The 19755-nt window shown below is 39.5% G+C and overlaps 1 protein-coding gene across 2 annotated transcripts; it reads left to right on the forward strand.

Moving 5' to 3' along the window:
* Positions 1 to 312: 312 nt before the first annotated feature.
* lrrc3cb (leucine rich repeat containing 3Cb) lies at positions 313 to 5958 on the forward strand. Of its 2 annotated transcripts, none has more exons than XM_017684658.2 (3): positions 313 to 790; positions 2417 to 2591; positions 2978 to 5958. In XM_017684658.2, the coding sequence occupies exons 2-3, from the start codon at positions 2507 to 2509 to the stop codon at positions 3703 to 3705; spliced, it is 813 nt and encodes a 270-aa protein (XP_017540147.1). In that variant the 5' UTR covers positions 313 to 790; positions 2417 to 2506; the 3' UTR covers positions 3706 to 5958. The 2 variants fall into 2 exon arrangements, with proteins under 2 accessions (XP_017540147.1, XP_037400453.1); XM_037544556.1 differs by having other exon boundaries at positions 2417 to 2573.
* Positions 5959 to 19755: the final 13797 nt, after the last annotated feature.

Raw genomic sequence — 19755 nt, forward strand, 5'->3', positions numbered from 1 at the left:
ATGCTCAAAGAACTCTTTGCATGATTCAATGTGAAGAACCCTTTCATTATGCAAAGAACTCCTTAATCATGCAAATGATTCTCTGGGTGTTCATGGTTCTATATACAACCATTTTCTTTACTAAAGAACGCTCGAAGAACCATCGCTTTCAGCTGTGTAGTTTAAGACCTTCTACACACGTACTTCTGCTCAAGGTGTTTCGGCACGATGCTTTCAAAGGCCATAACAAAGTAAAACAATCAAAACATTGAAACATGATTTGTCTATTCAGAGTATTTATCTTTTGTTCATTTAAAAATGCCTGAACAGGAATAAACAACAACTCCTTGTTATCTGTTAATTAATTAATTAGATCCTTTAGCCCTGCAGAGGCACTTAGCCTCGTTGCTGATGCTGTAAAAGGATGTAATTCTCTCTCTCTCTCGGTTTCCTACATCCTAATGGAGAGATCCTGTAGAACTCATAACGCCTGTGTCAGCGAAAACAAAGCATTAGGCTGGACAGCGCAGGCGATCTGGCGCCGTCTAGCGGATGGAGTGGACATGCCTTTCACGGCTTTGTAAGCGGCTCGCTGGTGTCCAGTACCCGGGAGCCAGTGCGGCTGAGGCTGACCGGCAGTGTGAAGTCCAGCATGTGAGGGAGCAATCTGTCAGCTGGAGCGTCGTTTCCTCGGAGTCTGTAACTCAGCAACAAAATGCTGAGACTGAAAAGAAAAAGTTCCTGGACGAATTAGCCTCATGGTTTGGGATTCAGGCTGAAAGGGAAGAATATTCAAACGAAAGATTACACGGTAAGCAGGCTGCTCTGTCTGTGTGGTATAGAAAGAAGAAAGATATATATATATATATGGAGAGATAAAGCTATATACATTTATTTGCCTTCTGTGTGTCTGTCTTTCCATTTATCTCTTCAGAAAATAACCACATATAGTAACCACCCTATAGTAATACATTGATTTCATAGAAGTCCTATAGTAGTAGTCAGCACAACAGAAAGCCTGTTGTTTATTGTCTGATGCACTACGTTTGTCTCTTTTAACTCTGCCTCCATGAATGATCATGTCTGGATAAATACATAATATTCATTCTTAATGTGACGTGAATTATGGAGCTGAAATTTTCAGCGATGCGTTGTACCAATATTTTCTTTACCGACATCATTACTACATAAGATATATTAGACTCCATTACCCCTTCCTCTTAATCTTGTCTATATGCTCCTAACACTCCAATACAGAGAGACAAAGCTGGAGATATTACTCCTTAATGCATCTCTGAGTATACCCACATATGCCACAGCGTTGATGGGTCATCTCTCTCTCTCTCTCTCTCTCTCTCTCTCTCTCTCTCTCTCTCTCTCTCTCTCTCTCTTTCTCTTTCTCTCTCTCTCATTAATGACAGCATTGGATCTTAAGGGCTGAGCAACCACAATCATGGCCACTTTTGCTCTATTCGGATGAATAACATACCCAGATTTGCTGTTGACGTAGTTCATAGTCATGTAGTTAAATGGACACAAATTAATATGGTGTTAACTCTACTGTGGGCCAGTTCAGGGACTGAATTAAGCTAGCAGAAACCTGATATTTGTGAAGCAAATGTGTCAGTTTTCAGGGACTACAGTGAGCTAGTAGAAAACTGAAGATTTTGATGGTCGACTTGTCTTGACATAAGAACATCTTAAAAGCAGTTTTGAACAGAGATATCCTGTCATATGTCTCCTGACCTGTACTATGAACTAGGTCCATCACATTGGTAAGTCAGCACTGGTACAGGGATGCACTCTGTGAGAGTCAGTGAGTGTGCTGAATACCCCTTGTGTTATGTTTCAGTGAACTGTTGATTACTCACTGACCACGAAACGCGAGACGCACTGACCTAAGATGTACTTAAAATGAATACAGCACAAAGTCCGTGGGCAACACTAGGAAACTCAGAAAGTAGGGCAGAATGTCAAAACAGATAAGCTTCATCTCGAAACGGTGGTGGCAAACTAATTAGCTCTATCCCCTTTAGTTATTTGAAGACATGACAGGGGGTCTTGATGAAAAGAATATGCAGGAGAGTGATATGAACTGATTATGACAGAAGTGAAACTTAAAAGGTGCACATATGATCTTCACATTAGGCTATATATATATATATATATATATATATATATATATATATATGTGTGTATGCATGTATTGCTTTTGTTACTCTCTCTCTCAGTCATTTCCTCACAGCTGTGGTGTCACACTCCCAATCTTTGTTCTAACTACACTAAGTACACAGTTGCTTGATGATAATTAAGCTTAACGACATGGCCATTTTGCCCTCAGAATAACTCTACAGACGATCAGCTGTGCCAGTGATAGCAGGGTGTCAATTGTAATAACTTGTTTCCCTGTGCCTGCGTCCTGCTTGTTTCTTTGCAGTCATGTTTGCGAGGCAGGTTCAGTAGCCTGCTTCTCTCTAATGGTGCAGTGTCTCAGTGCCCCCTGGGTAGGAGATGCCTGTGTCCTGCAATGCCACATCTGCTGGACTCTCTGTTGCTACGTCTGGCCCTGCCTTGCCTGCTGCTCCAAGTGTTGGGTCTGTACTGGGTGTCCGGTAGGACTTCAAATGGCTAAAAATAAAAGCAAAATGACTTTAAGGTCAGGGCAGAGTAGAAGCAGGCTAGTTGCTAATCTGTGAGACCCTTTAACATCTATAAATTAAGCAGCACTTAGATAACTTGTAACTTCATTAGAACACTACTAGTAAAGTTACAAGCTGGTCACTATGCAAATTCTAATTACAATATATTTTTTTATATCATTCAGGCTGTATAGACTTTATTGAAGTAGCAACTAATCTAATTTTAGCCTTTGATGCTAATACCAGTTGGAGGAATTTACATTATCATTTAGCAGAAATCCCACAAATATCATAATGAATGTTATAAAAAATGTTTTATATGGATAATTTTGGATTACTGTTAATGTTTTTGTGACCAGGCCTAGGGTCTGGGTTTCGGCAGCTGATGGCTGGATGTCCGGAAAACTGCTATTGCTCAGAGAGTTGGGATAGTGGCCTGGCGGTGCGCTGCAGCAACATGAACCTGCTGGCTGTTCCACGCAACCTACCCAATCAGACACGGCATCTCTACCTAGACTACAACTTGTTGGTCAGTGTGCCTGCAGACTCCTTTCTTAAGCTCCCTCTACTGGCTGAGTTGGACCTGTCCCACAACAGGCTGGTCCAGCTGGAGCCCGGAGCCTTCCGCGGCCTGGCTGACTCATTGACCAGCCTGGACCTTTCCTCCAACCTGCTGGAGACGCTGGACCCAGAGGCTCTAGGTGAGCTGCGGGCACAGGCCAACCTCACCCGCAATCCTTGGATGTGTGACTGCCGCCTGCAGGTGGCCATGCCTCAGCTGCAGCTGGAGCCCTCCTCCCTGGCTGGAGTGGTTTGTAACAGCTCAGAGCCAGAGGACGTGGGGGCCCGCGGTGTGCCCTTTGTACTGGTAGCTGCCGATCTGGACCTTTGTGCTGCCCTCAAGAGGACCACTGACGTGGCCATGCTGGTGACCATGTTTGGCTGGTTCACCATGGTCATCTCTTACCTGGTTTACTATGTGAGGCACAACCGAGAGGATGCTCGGCGCCATCTGGAGTATCTTAAGTCACTGCCCAACAAGCAGGGCAGGACAGAGGAGACATCTACCCTCAGCACCATGGTGTGATGAAGATATTTCCTGCTTTATATCTTCTACTGGTCTATCATACTGTAAAAAACAGAACCTTGTAGACACACACAATCACATGCATTATTTTGTTATATGGTATTTAAAATTTTTCTCCTAACTTTTTTCTTATTTACCTTTTTTCCAGTAAATGTATTGATAATCATTGAAAGGCTATGCATGGTTTGTTACTGCTCAGGTTGAAGTCTTTGACCATTTTTATTTGATTAACTTTCAGAGATAATTGGTAGATTACTCGATTGCTAATGCCATTGATAGTGACAGCCATATTTAAAATGTGACTTTTTAACTGAACTGAATGGAGTAATATTGTCTAGTCTTCAGTGTATGCCATTTTGTTGCATTGTAAAAATCTGTAACACCATCATATGGTAATAGTGGTCCAGTTGATCTGCACAGTGTTATCTAAAGTGGACACACTGTGATTTATTGATTTTGTTTTGTGGTAGAATATATTGTATGCAGTGTCTGGTGTGATCTACACATTGTCTCGTTTCTTTATTGTACTGTGTAGAACACTGACTGTGTTGTCCCCGTGCTGTCTATCTGCCTGTCTTCAGTTGGGTTAGCTGGGGGTGGTTGCCATAAAGTCACAAAGGAAGGGGAGGCAGCTGGGAATTACATAAAACTGTCATTCCTTTCTGTGAATTCAACATTTTACAAGTTATGAACATTGACACTTACAGTGCAAGTCAACTAAAAGCCAGTATGACAAAATGTCTGAGAAAATGCATGTAAAGTCTTGCCATCAAACATACAGGCCTGGTATATATGTTACTCTCTGACCTGTTAATTATAGTTTTTTAAAACTATTGCCACCTTAAGCATGATTCTGCAATTTTAAGCACATAAATGCTAGTCATGAACTATAATCTATGTACAATAGCCTATGATGCAGAACATAAGATTTTCAGTAGACAATCACAATATGCCAGTGTAATTCAATGTGTAAATCAATGTGATTGTTCAATAATACATGTAATGCCTGACATGATAAATAGATTATGCTATAGTATTTGTCCTCCTGTGTTCTTTTCCTGCTGACATTAGACTTCAAAGTTGGTTGGATATTTATATTTGAAGACTTGTAGAGGTCACAACACATCTTTCAGAGTCATTCCATGAGAGTCACATCTTACCTCAGCAGATAGCTTCCATTAACACGACACAGATGCCACACAGACAACATCTATTTATCCCCCTCTTGATCATAATGCAGGGTAGGCCTTTTTGGCCAAAGGCTAATGTACAGGAGTTTCCCCTCATTGTAAATGTAATCAGCCAAGACACCCAGCTCAAAAATAGAAACACTAAATGTTTCTGGTGGTTTTCTGTGGTTTAGTAATGTTTTTTTGGCTTTTCTTCGTGGGTTGATATCATATAGTAAAGAATCCTAATGTTTCAACAGGTGACCTGTGACTCACACAAAGATGAATTGATGTTCCATTTCTGATTGGATCTAAACATGTACTGCAGGAAAGCTGTGGTCTCTGTTAAGCCTGTTCTCATTAGGAAGCAAAATCATCCAGTTTGTCATAATGATTGTAACGCTTTTCAACAGGGATGTTTCATATCTGACCTTTGCTTTCTTAGCTTTGCTCTGAGATTAGTTAGTAGCAGGGTGACATTCAGTTTTTGAAAATGCCAGTCATTGGATAAAGGTATGGTCAAGATTCAGGCTCAACAGATTTCAGCTTTTTTACGAGGCTATACTATATACCTTTGTCTATATTTTCAGATAATGATTTGTCATACAGTGTCAAAAACCAAATGTGCAATTTTATTTTAGATTCACTTTACAACTTGACGTGATTTGAGGCAAGAGTGTAACTTACAGGTAACACTTTACATTAAGGGTACATGACCTGTCAGTAATTAAGGCATTTACTAATTAATAACTAATCAGAAAGTAATGAGTCATTAATCAGGAACAAATGAATAAGTCGTAGATTAACAACCACAAACTAAATTAATAACACATGTACTATTGAATGAAGATGAAGATAATTCAGTGCTTTAATTCATGTGTTAATGTTGATGTCAGATCCCCCTCAGACACACTGCTCTGGAATATTATGCCTATCAAAGTCAACTGTGTTTTTTCTGCAGATCCATCCTCTCATCATCTTGTCCTTCTGCTTCATCATGCTGTGTAAGCAGCCCTTGTATTTGCCTGTTTCTATTGGTCTATCGGGAGTTTATTGTTTTTGATTTCTTTTGAACACCTAGTGACTGTTTAATAAAATGAAAAGCTTACACTGACATTGTTTTGCAGATTGTCCTCATTTGTGACAGTTGCCATAGTTTTAATTCATCTTTCATGTTAATAATATGTTTTATCTCCTATATTACACAGGGCTTCATGAGAGAATGGTCTATCCTACAGTTACCACTGAACTTAGAAATGAGTTCATTATTGATAGGGAAAGTGCAGTTCAATATGGCTCATGTTGACATTGATGAAATTCACATGAATAAAAAAGCATACTTTATTATAATCTTATGACTTCTACACAATACACAGAACCAGAGCATGTGAATGTGTCAGTGTAATACACGGAAAAGGAATATTCATATTGCAGTGAGCGGTGTTTCCAAATAACTCATACAAGTTGAAGATGGAGTCTGTGACCTCTCAGTCTGTTTACTGCTGGGCCCCGTGAAGCTCTGCCACGGCGCAGACATAGCCCTTCAGAATAAGACTCCCTGTCAAAGGAGGAATAACAAATGAACCAAGCAGCATAAAATCAACATGTGATTTTAACCAGACAGGATTGTGCTGGATGCCGCATACAACTACTAGAATCACATGACGCTTGTTAAAAACACAAACACCTTACTACTGTTAAAATCATGAAGGTTTACTGCAAATAAGTTTAAGCTACTTTACAACGTATTTAGAAATAATAGCATCTGCAAATCTGTTCTGTTTCACCACAGAAAACAGCTGCAAGTTTTACACATTAGTCTAAAAAGAGGTGAGGCAGGAACATACATGCTAGCACTCAGAACACTCAGATATATCACGTGTAAATATTATATCTGCGATTTAAATTACGTATATGATACAGTATGTAGATGCATAACTCACCTTTAAAAGTAAGAAAAATGTGAAATATTGCAAAAAGGCAAAAAGAGAAATGTTGAAATTTTCAATCGCTTCTCTTAAACGTTTTACGAGAGATATTCACTCAAGCCTCTATGGCTGCTTGACATATAGCACTTATCAGGGGGCACATATGCCTCCACAGACGGACAGTCCATGACTGAGGTGTCCTTGAACTGCTCTCTGGGCGCTGCGGACTGGGCTGCCCACCGCTCCAGGCAAGCGTGCTCACTGGCTCCTAGTGTGTGTGTGTGTGTGCGCTCACTAGAGTGTATGTGGTGTTTCACTTCACGGATGGGTTAAATGCGGAGGTGAAATTTCACTTAATCTTATCGCAATGACTGCCATTTACTGGCAAATTAAAATAGCAGTAATTTCCAGCTGCGGAAACCGTTTATGTTGTAACAGTATCACATTGCAGTGTGACATAGGTAATCATAAGTTGCATGGATAGAATGAAACTAACAGAGCTTCTAGCAGTTCACCAATGTGTACTAACATTCTTTTTGTATGCTTAATTCACACATGAACTCCTAATAAATTCAGACACTGAATAAAGCCTTTATTACCTTCATGCGTTAGGAATTTAGTCTTGTGGTTGTTAATAGGGGTGGGAATCTTTAGGCACTTCAATTATGAATCAGAGGCTGCGATGCGGTTATAAAATGATTATTGATGCATTTTAATGCACTTTTTTTCTATATGGGATTTCTATGTCCTCACTGTCAGAGGACCTGGTAGTTTTAAAGCAAAGTAAATGTAATGATCCATAATGAATTTACTTCCAATATCTTTTATTAATAAATCAAATGGAAGTGATATGGCAAGTGAACTAGAAGGCTCTCATTCACTGCTGTTGTTTGGAGCACATGAGACGGTGATAAAATGCGCAGTCAGGGTGAAATAAGATCCCGTGGCAATGGATGTCCACGCAACATGTTCCAGCCGTTCGGTTTCGGTCTCATTGTAGAGAGTGGGGGGATCGCTGTGTCAGTAAAATATTTTCAAGACTGGATGCTGAATCTCGGCTCCAAAGTGTGCAACATAGCGTGAAAGCACTGGTTACATGGACTTACTCGCATTTATAAGCAGCACAGTTGGTTTTGTGGTATGTTAAATCTGCAACAAGGGACTGCATCTCTCGAAAAAGTTGCAAAGATGTAGATGAATCTTTCAAATTCTCCCATTCCACCTTAAATGGTGCAGCAGGTACATTCGCCGACTCAGTCAGAATTTAAGGTGGAGTGGGAAATTTCGAACAAGAAGCAACTTCAACCTCGTAAATCAGTCGAACGTTGAGAGACATTTTACAAGAAACTGTTCTAGTTTTGGGCAAAAGTGTCCTGGCGTAGATGGGAGGAAAGCGGCTATAGCTGAGCTAAAGTTTAAAGCAGAGTGAAGTAAATCTGCACTCTGGATTATATTTTTTATACTAGGACATCAGCACACGCTGAGACATACTGGACATTAAACGTCTCCCAAGGTGGCTTGACTATGTTGAAAGGACAAAATGTCTCTTCTGAACATTTGTGTTTGTGTTGTGGCTCCTGACCTAACCTGCTTTTAAAGCAGAGGGAGCCGGTTGGATTTCTCACTCATGTGTGTTTTTGTTATATGCCTCCACAGACGGACAGTCTGTGCACTGCACTTACCCACTTCCAAGTTCCGCCTTTTACTTTCCGTCAACATTACGGTATAAATTAAATATGTAGGAAATCGATTTTTGACATTTGTGAATTGATTCAGAATCATTCATGTCCGCATCGTGATGCATCTAAAATCAATTTTTTCCCGCACCCCCCTGTTAATTTATTCATTTCTTCTGAATTAATGACTCATTATTTTCTGATTAGTTATTCATTAGTAAATGCCTTAATTACTGACAGGTCATGTACCCTTAATGTAAAATTTTATCCAATTACACAATGCTAACCCTGGTACAGTATTAGCTTCGCACTAGTCCGGTGCGAAACTAAAGAAGCAAACTTCAGAGAAGGTGCATATAGGCTGATCTAGGATTACCAATGACAGCCCAAAGAGTCAAACAGTGCTCTAAAACTAAACACACACACAAAAATTTGAAACATGACATCTAGTTTGCCTGTATTGTTGTGATAACCTTGCACTCATTAGCAAAAACACATCTGCAATCACAGGCCTGTTTCACTCCAAGTTAGATGACACAGCTGGTAACACTGCCCCCCAGGCCAGATCTAGACTTCAGCCTACTCACATTACTGGAGGGGGTTCATGCTCGTTCGGGCATAAGTTCCCAACATGTCAGCCCTGTCGCCTCTAGGTTCCTTTGTTGGGCCTTGCAGACACAGTGCCAGCCAACACCTGCTCCTCATACTGGGTGAACTATGTATAGCATGTGATTCAGACTGCAAGCAAGTGTCTTTAAAAGTTAAGAGCTGCTGTGCTATTTTCAGAGCACCTCACAATAGGTGTAAAGAACCAAGGTGTTATCCTGGTACCCTAAGTACATGCTAATTTAGGGCCAGGTTTTACCTTCATATTCCATTGAAGGTAATATACATGTGTGGGGGAACAGATCTACATCAGTGATCATACTTACAAGGTTTACATCCTTTTTAATGGATGGAAGAATTCAGAACAATCACAACATAGGCATTGTTTTTCAGTAACATTGATGGAATATATTTTGATTGAACTGTGTATGATTTACAATAAATGGAAGTGAACTGGGTTTTCGTTTTCACACACGTGCAAGCAACTCAACGTTTTTAAGAGTTTTTATTGTGTTTAAGTGCAATTTTATTATTGTGTCAGTTTCTGAAGGAAGACAATATGACATTGGCAACATGTTTTATCTCAGCATGGCTGTCTTTGTGGAGAGGTGTGAATTGTTTTCACCCCTTCCGTTTCACCCCTCACTGCTCCCTAACAGCACAACGTAGAGTCAGAACAATGCATACACAGAAATGACCAACACTGACCTAGTTACACTGAAGACAGACATGGGTAAAATATTTTGCTTTATTATTTAAAAATATCAAATTCATTTCTATTCCTCTGGTTGAATGGTGACTAAGGGGCCTGTAGAAATAGGCTGTGAGATATGATAAAATACCTAATTTCCAATCTAAGCACAAAGAATTTAACCCTTCTTGGTGGAGACCAATAATGCATTTGACTGCACCGTATTGGTCAATAGTGTTTTTGAGGTTTCTCGGGTGTCTGTTTTCAATGTTTTGTTTTCCTTCAGATCTTTTCTCCACAGGTTTCAAGGTTATTTCTCTGTTTATATGTTCCCTCCAACCTTTACTATGTTCTTTTTCCTCTCCACCTCTGCATAGCACTGGTCATTTGATACAGCTTTCCTATGAAGGAGAATGGCATGCATATAGTATAGAATGTGTCAGGACACTGAACACACATGTGGAACCTCAAGGACACAACCTGGAGGGTTTATTGAAAGCATAATGATGAAGAGGCTTTGTGACCCCCACCCACACCGAAGCTTGTGCCTCCTACCACATAGCATACAAGAACACAGCGCCAAGGGCAGCATTCCCCCACGTTGAATCTTATGAGGAGAGCTAGGGGTTTTGTCAGTTTGAGTGGAAAATAGATGCTTTGGTAATGTTTGTAAAGCACTAAATAAGTGAATTACAGTGGTGTACACTCAGGCACAGGCTCAGTCTTTAAGTCTAGGCTAAAAACCTGCTTGTTTAGTCAAGCCTTTGGTAATTAGTTTTTCCTGTTAGATAAATGGTGCAGATCAGGGGGCTTATGGACATAGTTTTATAGTAAACTGGCAATGTTGGTGTTGTTGTCCCACTGCTCGCCAGCTTTCTGAACAAGTTTGACCACCATGGAGCTGTACAACGCGGGGCAAATCTCACCTGCGCAACACTGGCCCTTCTGATGCTGCTGCTGCTGCACAGAACTATTTATTCAGAGCCATTGCTTCTCTTACTTTTCCCCCTTTTTCTGTGTCTTATACTTGCGCTAATGATAAAACATCATTCTCTTTTGCTATCCGGTGTCGACCAAAGGAAGATGGGCTTCCCTTTTGAGTCTTGGTTCCTCTCAAGGTTACTTCCTCTTGCTCTTGGAGTCTTGGAGATTTTCCCTGCTGTTGTCACCATTGGTGAAGCTCATGTGGGCTTGGACCCGAATTTGTCGTAAAGCTGTGCTGTGACAACACCTGTTGTAATGCACAATTTGTATTAGCCATCCTCAAATACTTCAGTGATCAATTTCTGACCACAGAGCCACTCTTGGCTCGATATTGTTAAGTGGTGGACCACTTTCAACCTCGCAGTGACACTGACATATGTAATAACCCCAGCAACAGTGCTACGCCTATTAGTGCAATGTCAGTAGCAAGTCAGTGCCACCTCGCTACTGTGAAGAAAAAAATGTACTACGCAAATAATATCTGGTCAAGAGTGATCATGTGATCTGAAACTGACCAATGATGAATGGCTGGCAAACTATACTGCAACCTATAGGTCTTTAACAGTGCATCAATATTGTGTTCCTACTAAAGTGGCCAGTTTTTGGAAGTATGAGGTTTTTCAAATAAAGTGGACACTGAGTGAATGTTAAGTGAAGGGAAATGCTTTCATGTATGACTATAAACAGCTATAAACAGTCAAAAGACTTTTAAAAAAATAAGTCTTAGCATTAATGATGAATACTGGGGGTTAACTTGTGAAACACTTTTGGTTCTTCTCTTGCTTGTAACAGCTGATCCAAACACTGAGTCGGCTTGTCCCTGGTGATGTTGTAGTGATAGTAAAACTAGCACAGTAACAAAACCCAGGAAACAGTGGATAGAATATCAACCCCAGATGGTGGTACGCCAGGTCCAGTGTCTGGTGACATGCTCAGATAAGCACTGCAAGTAAATCAGTCTCACTTCAGCATTTAAAAGAGTGACGAATGATATTGTCCACTGAAGGAATTAAAGATTTATGAAAGATTCATCAAATGATTGTTATACATGAGTAGTGAGTGCAGTGTTTTACATGATACATGATGAGGCCTAGCTTCTCCAACAGCTGTCACAGGACAATGCAATCAAATTAACGTAATTAAAAAAATAGTATGTTGATTAAAGGGAAAGTCCTGAGCGTGTCAGAGAAAAAAAGTATGTTTCTTCTATTTATCCTCACCAAGTAACACTTCCTACCAATCAACACTTTAGAATTTCAGAAAACTTTAGGATTATTGCACCAGCTAAAGTTTGTACCTGCCTCTTGCTTTTTAGCCATTACAATACAAAATGAAGTCCTAAAGTAGTTTATTTTTCATGCCTCTTTAACAGAAAAGGTTTATTTATTTAAAATATGATAGGTGTGATTGCTTAACTGTCTATCCACCAGATGGCGCTAAAACGTCATCCTTGCATTTATCTCCTCTGCATTATGAGCAGGACAGATTTTCTTCATGTACAGAAACAGTTCCATCATGAGCTGATATTGCTTTTTACAATTAGTTAAAAACTCTCAAGCACAACATGTAAAGATAAAAGCAAAACAACTAACAAAGGACTGAGAAAATGAGATATAACCCAAAGAAATAGCTAGTAAAGCAGCTAAGTACAAATGCTAGTGAAAGAGCCAACAAAACGTCAGCTAACAAAGAAAGTTAGATACAACCCCAAGTGAAGAGACAAGCAAAGCAACTCGCAAAAAATAATAAGATACAACCCAGCAGCTAACAAAGCAGCTAATAAAAGAACGAAGACAAGCCGTCGTTTCTGGTGAAAGCAGCCAGCAAAGCAGATAAAGAAAGTGTGAAAATAAGATAAAGTTCTAAGAAGCAGCTTACAGGACAGCTAACAAAAAGCTGAGAAAGGTAGATACAGCCCCAGTGAAGATGCTAGCAAAGCAGGATACAAACGAAAACAAGATAAAATGGAGAAACAGACATAGATGCAAGTGAAAAAGAAAAAAAAATCAAAGAAAAAATCTATGCTAACTTTGATGATGCTGTTGTCACTGCTGGGCTGGGGTTGTGAAAAAAGTTCATTGACCTGTTTTGTGCTGATGCCACACACACACTTCCACTTCTTACATTCACAATGATAAGCTGAACAGCAGATCGAAATCATGACACAAAATTTCCCTGACAGATTTTAGTCTACAAGATCACCAGTGTCAGCTGCATGACCACCCTACCCCCACTCGCATTCATCTCAAGCTGCACTTTTAGTCATAGCCTATGTCCTCTTTCTCTCTTTCCCAGCGGAAAAGCATTCCTTCTGACTTTGTTAAAGTCCTTATATCCTTATGTAACATTCTGTAAGTCTGCTTTTCAAGGCATTCTCTGTTGCTGGGAGCTGCTCTAAGTGGAATTTCCGGTCATTTTCGCAGGTTTCTTCAGCTGCTCTCGGATCAGATCGACTGCTGTCTGGGCTGCACTAAAGTCAGATAAGGGACAAATCTTGACTCAGCTATCAGCCGAGACCATCGCCAATAAAAGTGACCCATAATAGCAACAATTACCATCACTATGTTGCAGCTGGACTGACGAGTTTGTGTGTGTACATTTCACTGCACATATTTCGATATGATAAATTTGGTGGGGGGTTGGGGGGAACAGGTGTGCATGTGTGTGGTATGCATCTTGCATCAAATGCAATAAAAAATAGAGCAATCTCAGTGACACCAATGCCAAAAATAGTCAGCATGAGCATGCTTAAACATCATTGAATTTGCCATGTATGGGGTATATGCAGAATTTTGCATGAGTTTAAATGCATTTCACAATGTGCTGCAAAATGCAGAAAAAAATAGAAGCGCTTATTATTGAAGTGAAAGGCCTGTTCAAAGCCACACAATAACCACACTTGTTTTCAGGTATATCATTCTCACGCACCCAGACAGGATGTTGCACTTGAGAGCACAGAGTATCTTCACATGCAAAGCACTCTCAATCCTTCAGAACAAGAAGCTTAAAAACAAGCTGATTGTCAGACCTTTCATTACAGTGGTGTGGGTACTGTACATACTACGGTATGCTAGCATGTAGGGGTAACTAGGAGGTTGAAAATGAGTGACTGAGTGGATGAGCCTCAAATAATACAGTGAATGCCACCAACATACAGTGAATGCCACCAAGGCCTTAGCTGCACTGTAAAAGGTCATACAATATACTTGATTTGAATGTGTACATCATTGCCACATGTTACAAAAACACAAGTATAAGCACCTTTGGTCACTTCTTTTGTGAATACCTGACACACTTCCTATTGCTCTCATTATATAAAAATATACAAAGAAAATGCAAGAGGGCACCCAAGTGAATCCTGTTGATTGTAGGCAAAGTGGGCAAAAGGACAAAAATGCTAATAATCATTTACAAGTTGCAATTTGTCAAAGAATCAATTCATTTTGGACCCACTCAACTCAGAAGTCATAGTCGAGTGGCAGTTCTCCTCAGTACAACTTCCCTGAAAGATCAAGGACAAGACTTTTATTGTAAGAGATTGTCAAGCAGTCACAATCCGAAAGTGACCATACTCAGCCTCTCACACTTCTCTGAGCCATATGGTTACGATTCTGAGAGAGGTGCAATAACACTGTCAAATTTTCACACTTAAGAAAGGAAATGAGATGCAGACTCAATTTAAATGAACATATCACAAAGGTCATGGGTAAAGTTCAAATCTGTCTTTTTACTTTCATAGAACAGTACAAGTACGTGTACAAGTAAGGTACAGATTTCATGGTACGACACTGTATGATTGTGATTGTAGCTGCAAATCGGAAAATTGACAAGTACAAACTGTAGACAAAATGCAAATTTGCACTTCTGAAATAGAATTGCATGCACTAATGCCCCAAAATTACTCACATATATAATCACTCACATTATATAATCATTTAAATAAATTTACATTCAAAAACTGATGTATGCCTTCAGGTCACAATACATGAGTACAATACATTTTAGCTGAAATGTAACCCAACAGAAAGCAGCTAACAATTGCAAGAAGATACAAGCAAAGTAGCTAACATACTGAGAAAGTTAAATGTCCCAAGAAGCAGCTTCAAAGAACTGAGAAATCAGATTACAAGGTTAAGAAAACCTTTCACCAGTCAACACTCACTTCACTTCACTTAATGCAATAGCCATTTATAACATTGGTTACAAACACATACTGTAACTGTCATATTAAATCTCCAAATGTTCTGTTTGTATTTTTTGACACCATTTAAAACAGCTAACTGCCTTTTACATTGCATTTAATGATAAATGGACCAAAAGATATAGTGCAGCCTCGACTAAAATCTCTTTACATTAACATGCATTAAAGTTAAGAGCATTTTTTCCCAGTCCTGTGAAATGACCATTTCAGAATTATGAGGTTTTGTTTGGACAGGGACAAAACACACAATGTACATTGTTGTTATAAGTCATAAGTTGTATAAAGGTCAAATGAAGTGACAGTGCAGCTCTATGCAGTGTGTTTTGGCTGGTGAAAAACTTTAGCAAAAGTTATGGAACATATAATGTTTTATGGGTTTCTTTTTGCTTTTAATGTTAAACTTAACAAACATTGTTAAATAAATTCTGCAGATATTTAAGCGTGTTCTCTGTAGGATGTGTTAATTATTATAACTTAGAAATTCAACAAAACATGTAAATTGGATGTTCAAACTTTTGCATATGCCTATATGCTGTGCGTGATTATCTACAGCAACAATATGCACTATTATATGCATATTGTTGCTGTCACACAAAAACCTTGGATCTCCATCTTTGTAGTCTCTTAATTTTTGCCTAATTTAAATGCTTCAGTTACAGAAATGGTCCAAAAACTACTCGTTACCTTGACTTCCATTACAAGGTAACAATGTTTTTTCCTCGTCCTGTGAAGTTGCTATTGTGAGATTGAAGGTTCTGTATTGTTTGACAGTGCCAATAATGTTGCTGTATATAATTACAACTAGGAAACACAGTCTTGTATTTGATATTTGGTGTAGAATATGTGTAGTACAATTGGTGTAGTGTTCAGGCTCTTGAAGATATAAATAAGGCCTGCAAAACACATCAGAAACACACAGCAGCAGGCCAAAGGCAGCCAGCAGCAGCAGACAGCATACAGTGCCCCTGCTTACAAAGCACTTTGACAAAAAGAATGTGTATGTGCATGCGAATGTGTGTGTGAGAGTGTGTTTGCATGTGTTTGGGAATCCTCCAGTGGAGCATTTTTTCCAGTGCGTGTCAGTGGAGGATAAGTTTGGGTTTCTCTGGGAAAGTCATCAGTGCCGGAGCGCAGCAGACGCAGAGCATGACATGAGTCATGTGGCCAGGTATTACCCTTAGGTGTGTGTCTAAGTCTTCCTTATGTGTGTGTGAACATTACAAGCACATGCCTAACTTGAAGCTTTCATGTTATCGTATCAAACGAAATTAAAGAGATGCTTTGTCCAAATATTAAAGGGCAATTCCACTGATTTTTCAATACTTCTTCATAATTCAACTGTTGCGGTTTAAACAATTATTCAGAGAGGTTTGATGACTACAGTGGGGGTGATAGGGACCAAAGGTTGCAACGTATACTGGACAAATATAACCATTTTATTTGCTATTTAGAACCAATTGTGAATCTACATATGACTCCAACGTTAACAGACTTCAAAAATATATTTTTTAGCCAAATTGTTGTCTCACATCTTGTGTATTAACAACTTTTTCATGTAATTCACTTGAAGAAAGCTGTCGGGGTGGTCACTGGGGTGCTAGGCTCATGGTACCATATTCTATTATTTTTTACATTCACTTCATACACTTGACTCCAGGTTCTTTATTATTTTACTTTTTTTTAACGTTGTGAGAAGGAATAAATGTTCTTTTCCATAATAAAATGAGTGGGAAGCTTATTTAATGTATACAATATACAGTTGTACCTGTTGAGGATTTACTTTAGCAGACTAAACTGCCCCTGTACAGTGCATTTTTCCAGACATTGTAGCTTTGTGTGAGGTACTTTCTAAAAGCATTAAAGTTTCACAAGTATGGTTCTTATCACCACCATGGTGAGAAGTCTTCATAGTTGACATTACCTGGAGAGCTCCATTTTCCCATTTTTCCCCTCACCCCAAATGCTGCACTTCTGTATGGCCGGCAAATGAAAGCTTTATATCGCAAAAGAAATCTTCAAGGACTTGTTTTAGGCCCAGTAAAACTACACTGATGACACAGAGGTGAAATGCCATAGAAACTGCACTTCTTTTGAACACTACTCCTGATTGAGGCAAATCTTGTCCCATAATTCACCTCAGCGAGTGCACTGAAGCTGATCCTGGACCAGCGTCTCTGAGCGCATTCTTTCTTCTGTGGTCAATGGACAGCGCAGGAGCCAGACCAGAATAGAAGAACTCTACTCTCAAAACAAACCGCCACAGAGAGAGGCTTGTTATTTGTTCTGGGTCATATTTAGATGTTCTAACCAGGGCCTGAGGGAAAGTAAGGGAAACCTAGCATATGAGATCCAAGGACATCTGATTAGTTAGCTGTTTGACCGAGGGGTCAGTGCCACTCAGACAAATTATGGCCACGCTGTATTTCATACCCTGTGTGCATTTTTTTCTATTTACATTCACAATATATTCCATTTTCCTATGAGGAGAGAGGCCTGCGTCAACCGTTAGCATTCTGATCATGACCTCTGACCTCAACAGAATTTAGACTTGGGCAGCTCCAGTTTAAGTGCCGGGTTGAGCCGCTGGGGAAGAGGGGCTTGGGAAGTGGGCCGTGAGAAGTGGCCCCAAGCTCCTGCGGCTGAGAGAATCACTTTATTCTGCTCCCTCTGCTTCACATGAAGAACATTCCCTTCCTGCTTCCGCACTGGGGGGCTTTCAGGTCAGAGTTGCCGCTGCTGCTACTGTGTTTGTGTTTGTTTGAGAGAGTCTATGCATACAGTACAATTATACATAAATCATACATAAAGATAGTTACCTGGGCAATAAGCATTTTTGCTCAGGTTGCTCAGAACATATTTGTTTAGATAAAAATTTGAAGTTAGAATTAATACAAAAAAGCATGAAATGTGATTTTATGGTTTATGTTTATGCTCGCTTAACTATTTTCTAATCTCTCCTAGAGACAGTTACCACCTAATATCTACTTTAGCTAAACAATTAATACTTAATTGCTCTATTTCATTAAAAAGGGAATGCCATCCACTTGTTCGATTTTCTGTATAATTAAATTGTTAAAATCTCATTCAGATGGTTTTGTTGTAAACTAACCTGTTCTAGAGAAACTCAGAATTGTTCAGAGAGATGATGGTAGGAACTAGATGTTCGAAGAGCTTAATGCCTCTAAAAGCTCTCTGACAAAACATTACTGAAATTTTAACGAATACTCCACATGATATCTCTGAATGTTTAGACTACAAACTTGATGTGGTGCAGGGATACATGCAGTGCATGATGAGGCAAAATAGTGCCTAAAGAAACTTTTTTCAGATTTATCACTTTTTTACCATTGTGAACATAACATATGCTGATTTGGATGGTGAATAAAATAGCTATATCTGTGTTGTGGACGTTATGACCCCTGGTTCCTATCATTTGCATTGTAAAGAGTTTCTCTATAATGCGCCACTTTACATCAAATCACTCTGAAGGACTATATTTATATCTCAATGACAGAATTCTGCAGAAAGTATGAAAAATTGGTGGAATTCCCCTTTTATTGCGAGTTGGTGGTAGATTTAACAAATCCATCCAATAGCTGGAGATGCACTGAAGAGAACTTGAATAAAAACCAGGTCTTTTGACCAGTTTACATGTCAACAGTGGTTTCGAAACCAGCTTTAAAATTTTACACACCTGGGTAAACATTTGAATTGTCTTGACTGGGCTATTACATGATATTATATGTATAGTGTGTCTGTGTGTGTGTGTGTGTGTGTGTGTGTGTGTGTGTGTGTGTGTGTGCGTGTGTGTGCGCATGCAAGAGCAAAATACATTTTTTATGTCAGTATGATCAGGAGTGCCAAAGATCTGACCTTGCACTACATATCAGGGACTACATCAAAGCTATTTTTGACTGCTCAGTACTGAGTGCATTCTTAGGATTTTTTTCACATGACTTAATGAGAATGCAAATAGATTTGCCGTTTACTAAACAAGTTTGGCTGCAAGTTTGAAATGGCTCAACTAAAATGTCTAGGGTTAGGGCTATTTGTTTGCATACTAAAGGCAAATAACCAAAACCTTGTAGAAGACAATATGCAGGGAATTCAAAATGCCCAAAAGGGCTTATACAAATTACCTAAGAGACTCTTCTAATTATAGAACACTCTAAATCTAGGTCTGTTTGTTCTCAAGTGTTCATATCCTACACTTTGCTTGCATTGTTTTTCCTTTTGGTCCTCTTAAATTGTTTATGTACTTATATGAGCATTTTTGTACCAAACACATTCATAATTCATTTTTATATGACCATAGAATTAAACAGGATGTTATTGTTACTGTGACTTTAAGACATGTACAAGTTAATGACCTCTGTTTTGTGTAGTGCCTCATTTAAACTGTCCAGGCTGAAACACTCCTTAGAGCTTCAGCAAAAATGGGTGGGGCTAAACTGCTGTGGTATAGTACACATTATGACTTTATCTTGTGGCCTGTAAAAAGGGCTGAGGACTTTGTTCTGTCCTAGCCAAGGTTCTGCCAGCCTTTTGTGACAAGAGAAACCTATAGTCTCTTTCATTGACCTGTTGCACCTTATAATTGCTTTGATGAAACGAAAGAGTGGAATGTGTTGATCTCCAGAGAAGGAGGCTGAGAGACAGTGGAAAATAAGAGAGAGGGAGGAGGAGGGAGGACAGGAATGTCAGACAGATGAGTGGGGGCCACACCTGCAGGTGAGAAAGACTGAATCAACTCCAAAAGCTTCTGAAGGATTCTGTCTCATGGGAGTGGCAGCAA

The sequence above is a fragment of the Pygocentrus nattereri genome, chromosome 14 (assembly GCF_015220715.1).
Source record: "Pygocentrus nattereri isolate fPygNat1 chromosome 14, fPygNat1.pri, whole genome shotgun sequence".
In the NCBI taxonomy this organism is placed as follows: Eukaryota; Metazoa; Chordata; class Actinopteri; order Characiformes; family Serrasalmidae; genus Pygocentrus; species Pygocentrus nattereri.

Excerpts from the sequence above, each read along its gene's own strand:
- lrrc3cb (XM_017684658.2), top strand. The coding sequence starts at position 2,507 with ATGCCACATCTGCTGGACTCTCTGTTGCTACGTCTGGCCCTGCCTTGC. Across the intron at positions 2,592-2,977 it reads GGGTCTGTACTGGGTGTCCG|GCCTAGGGTCTGGGTTTCGG; the intron begins GTAGGACTTCAA and ends TTTTGTGACCAG.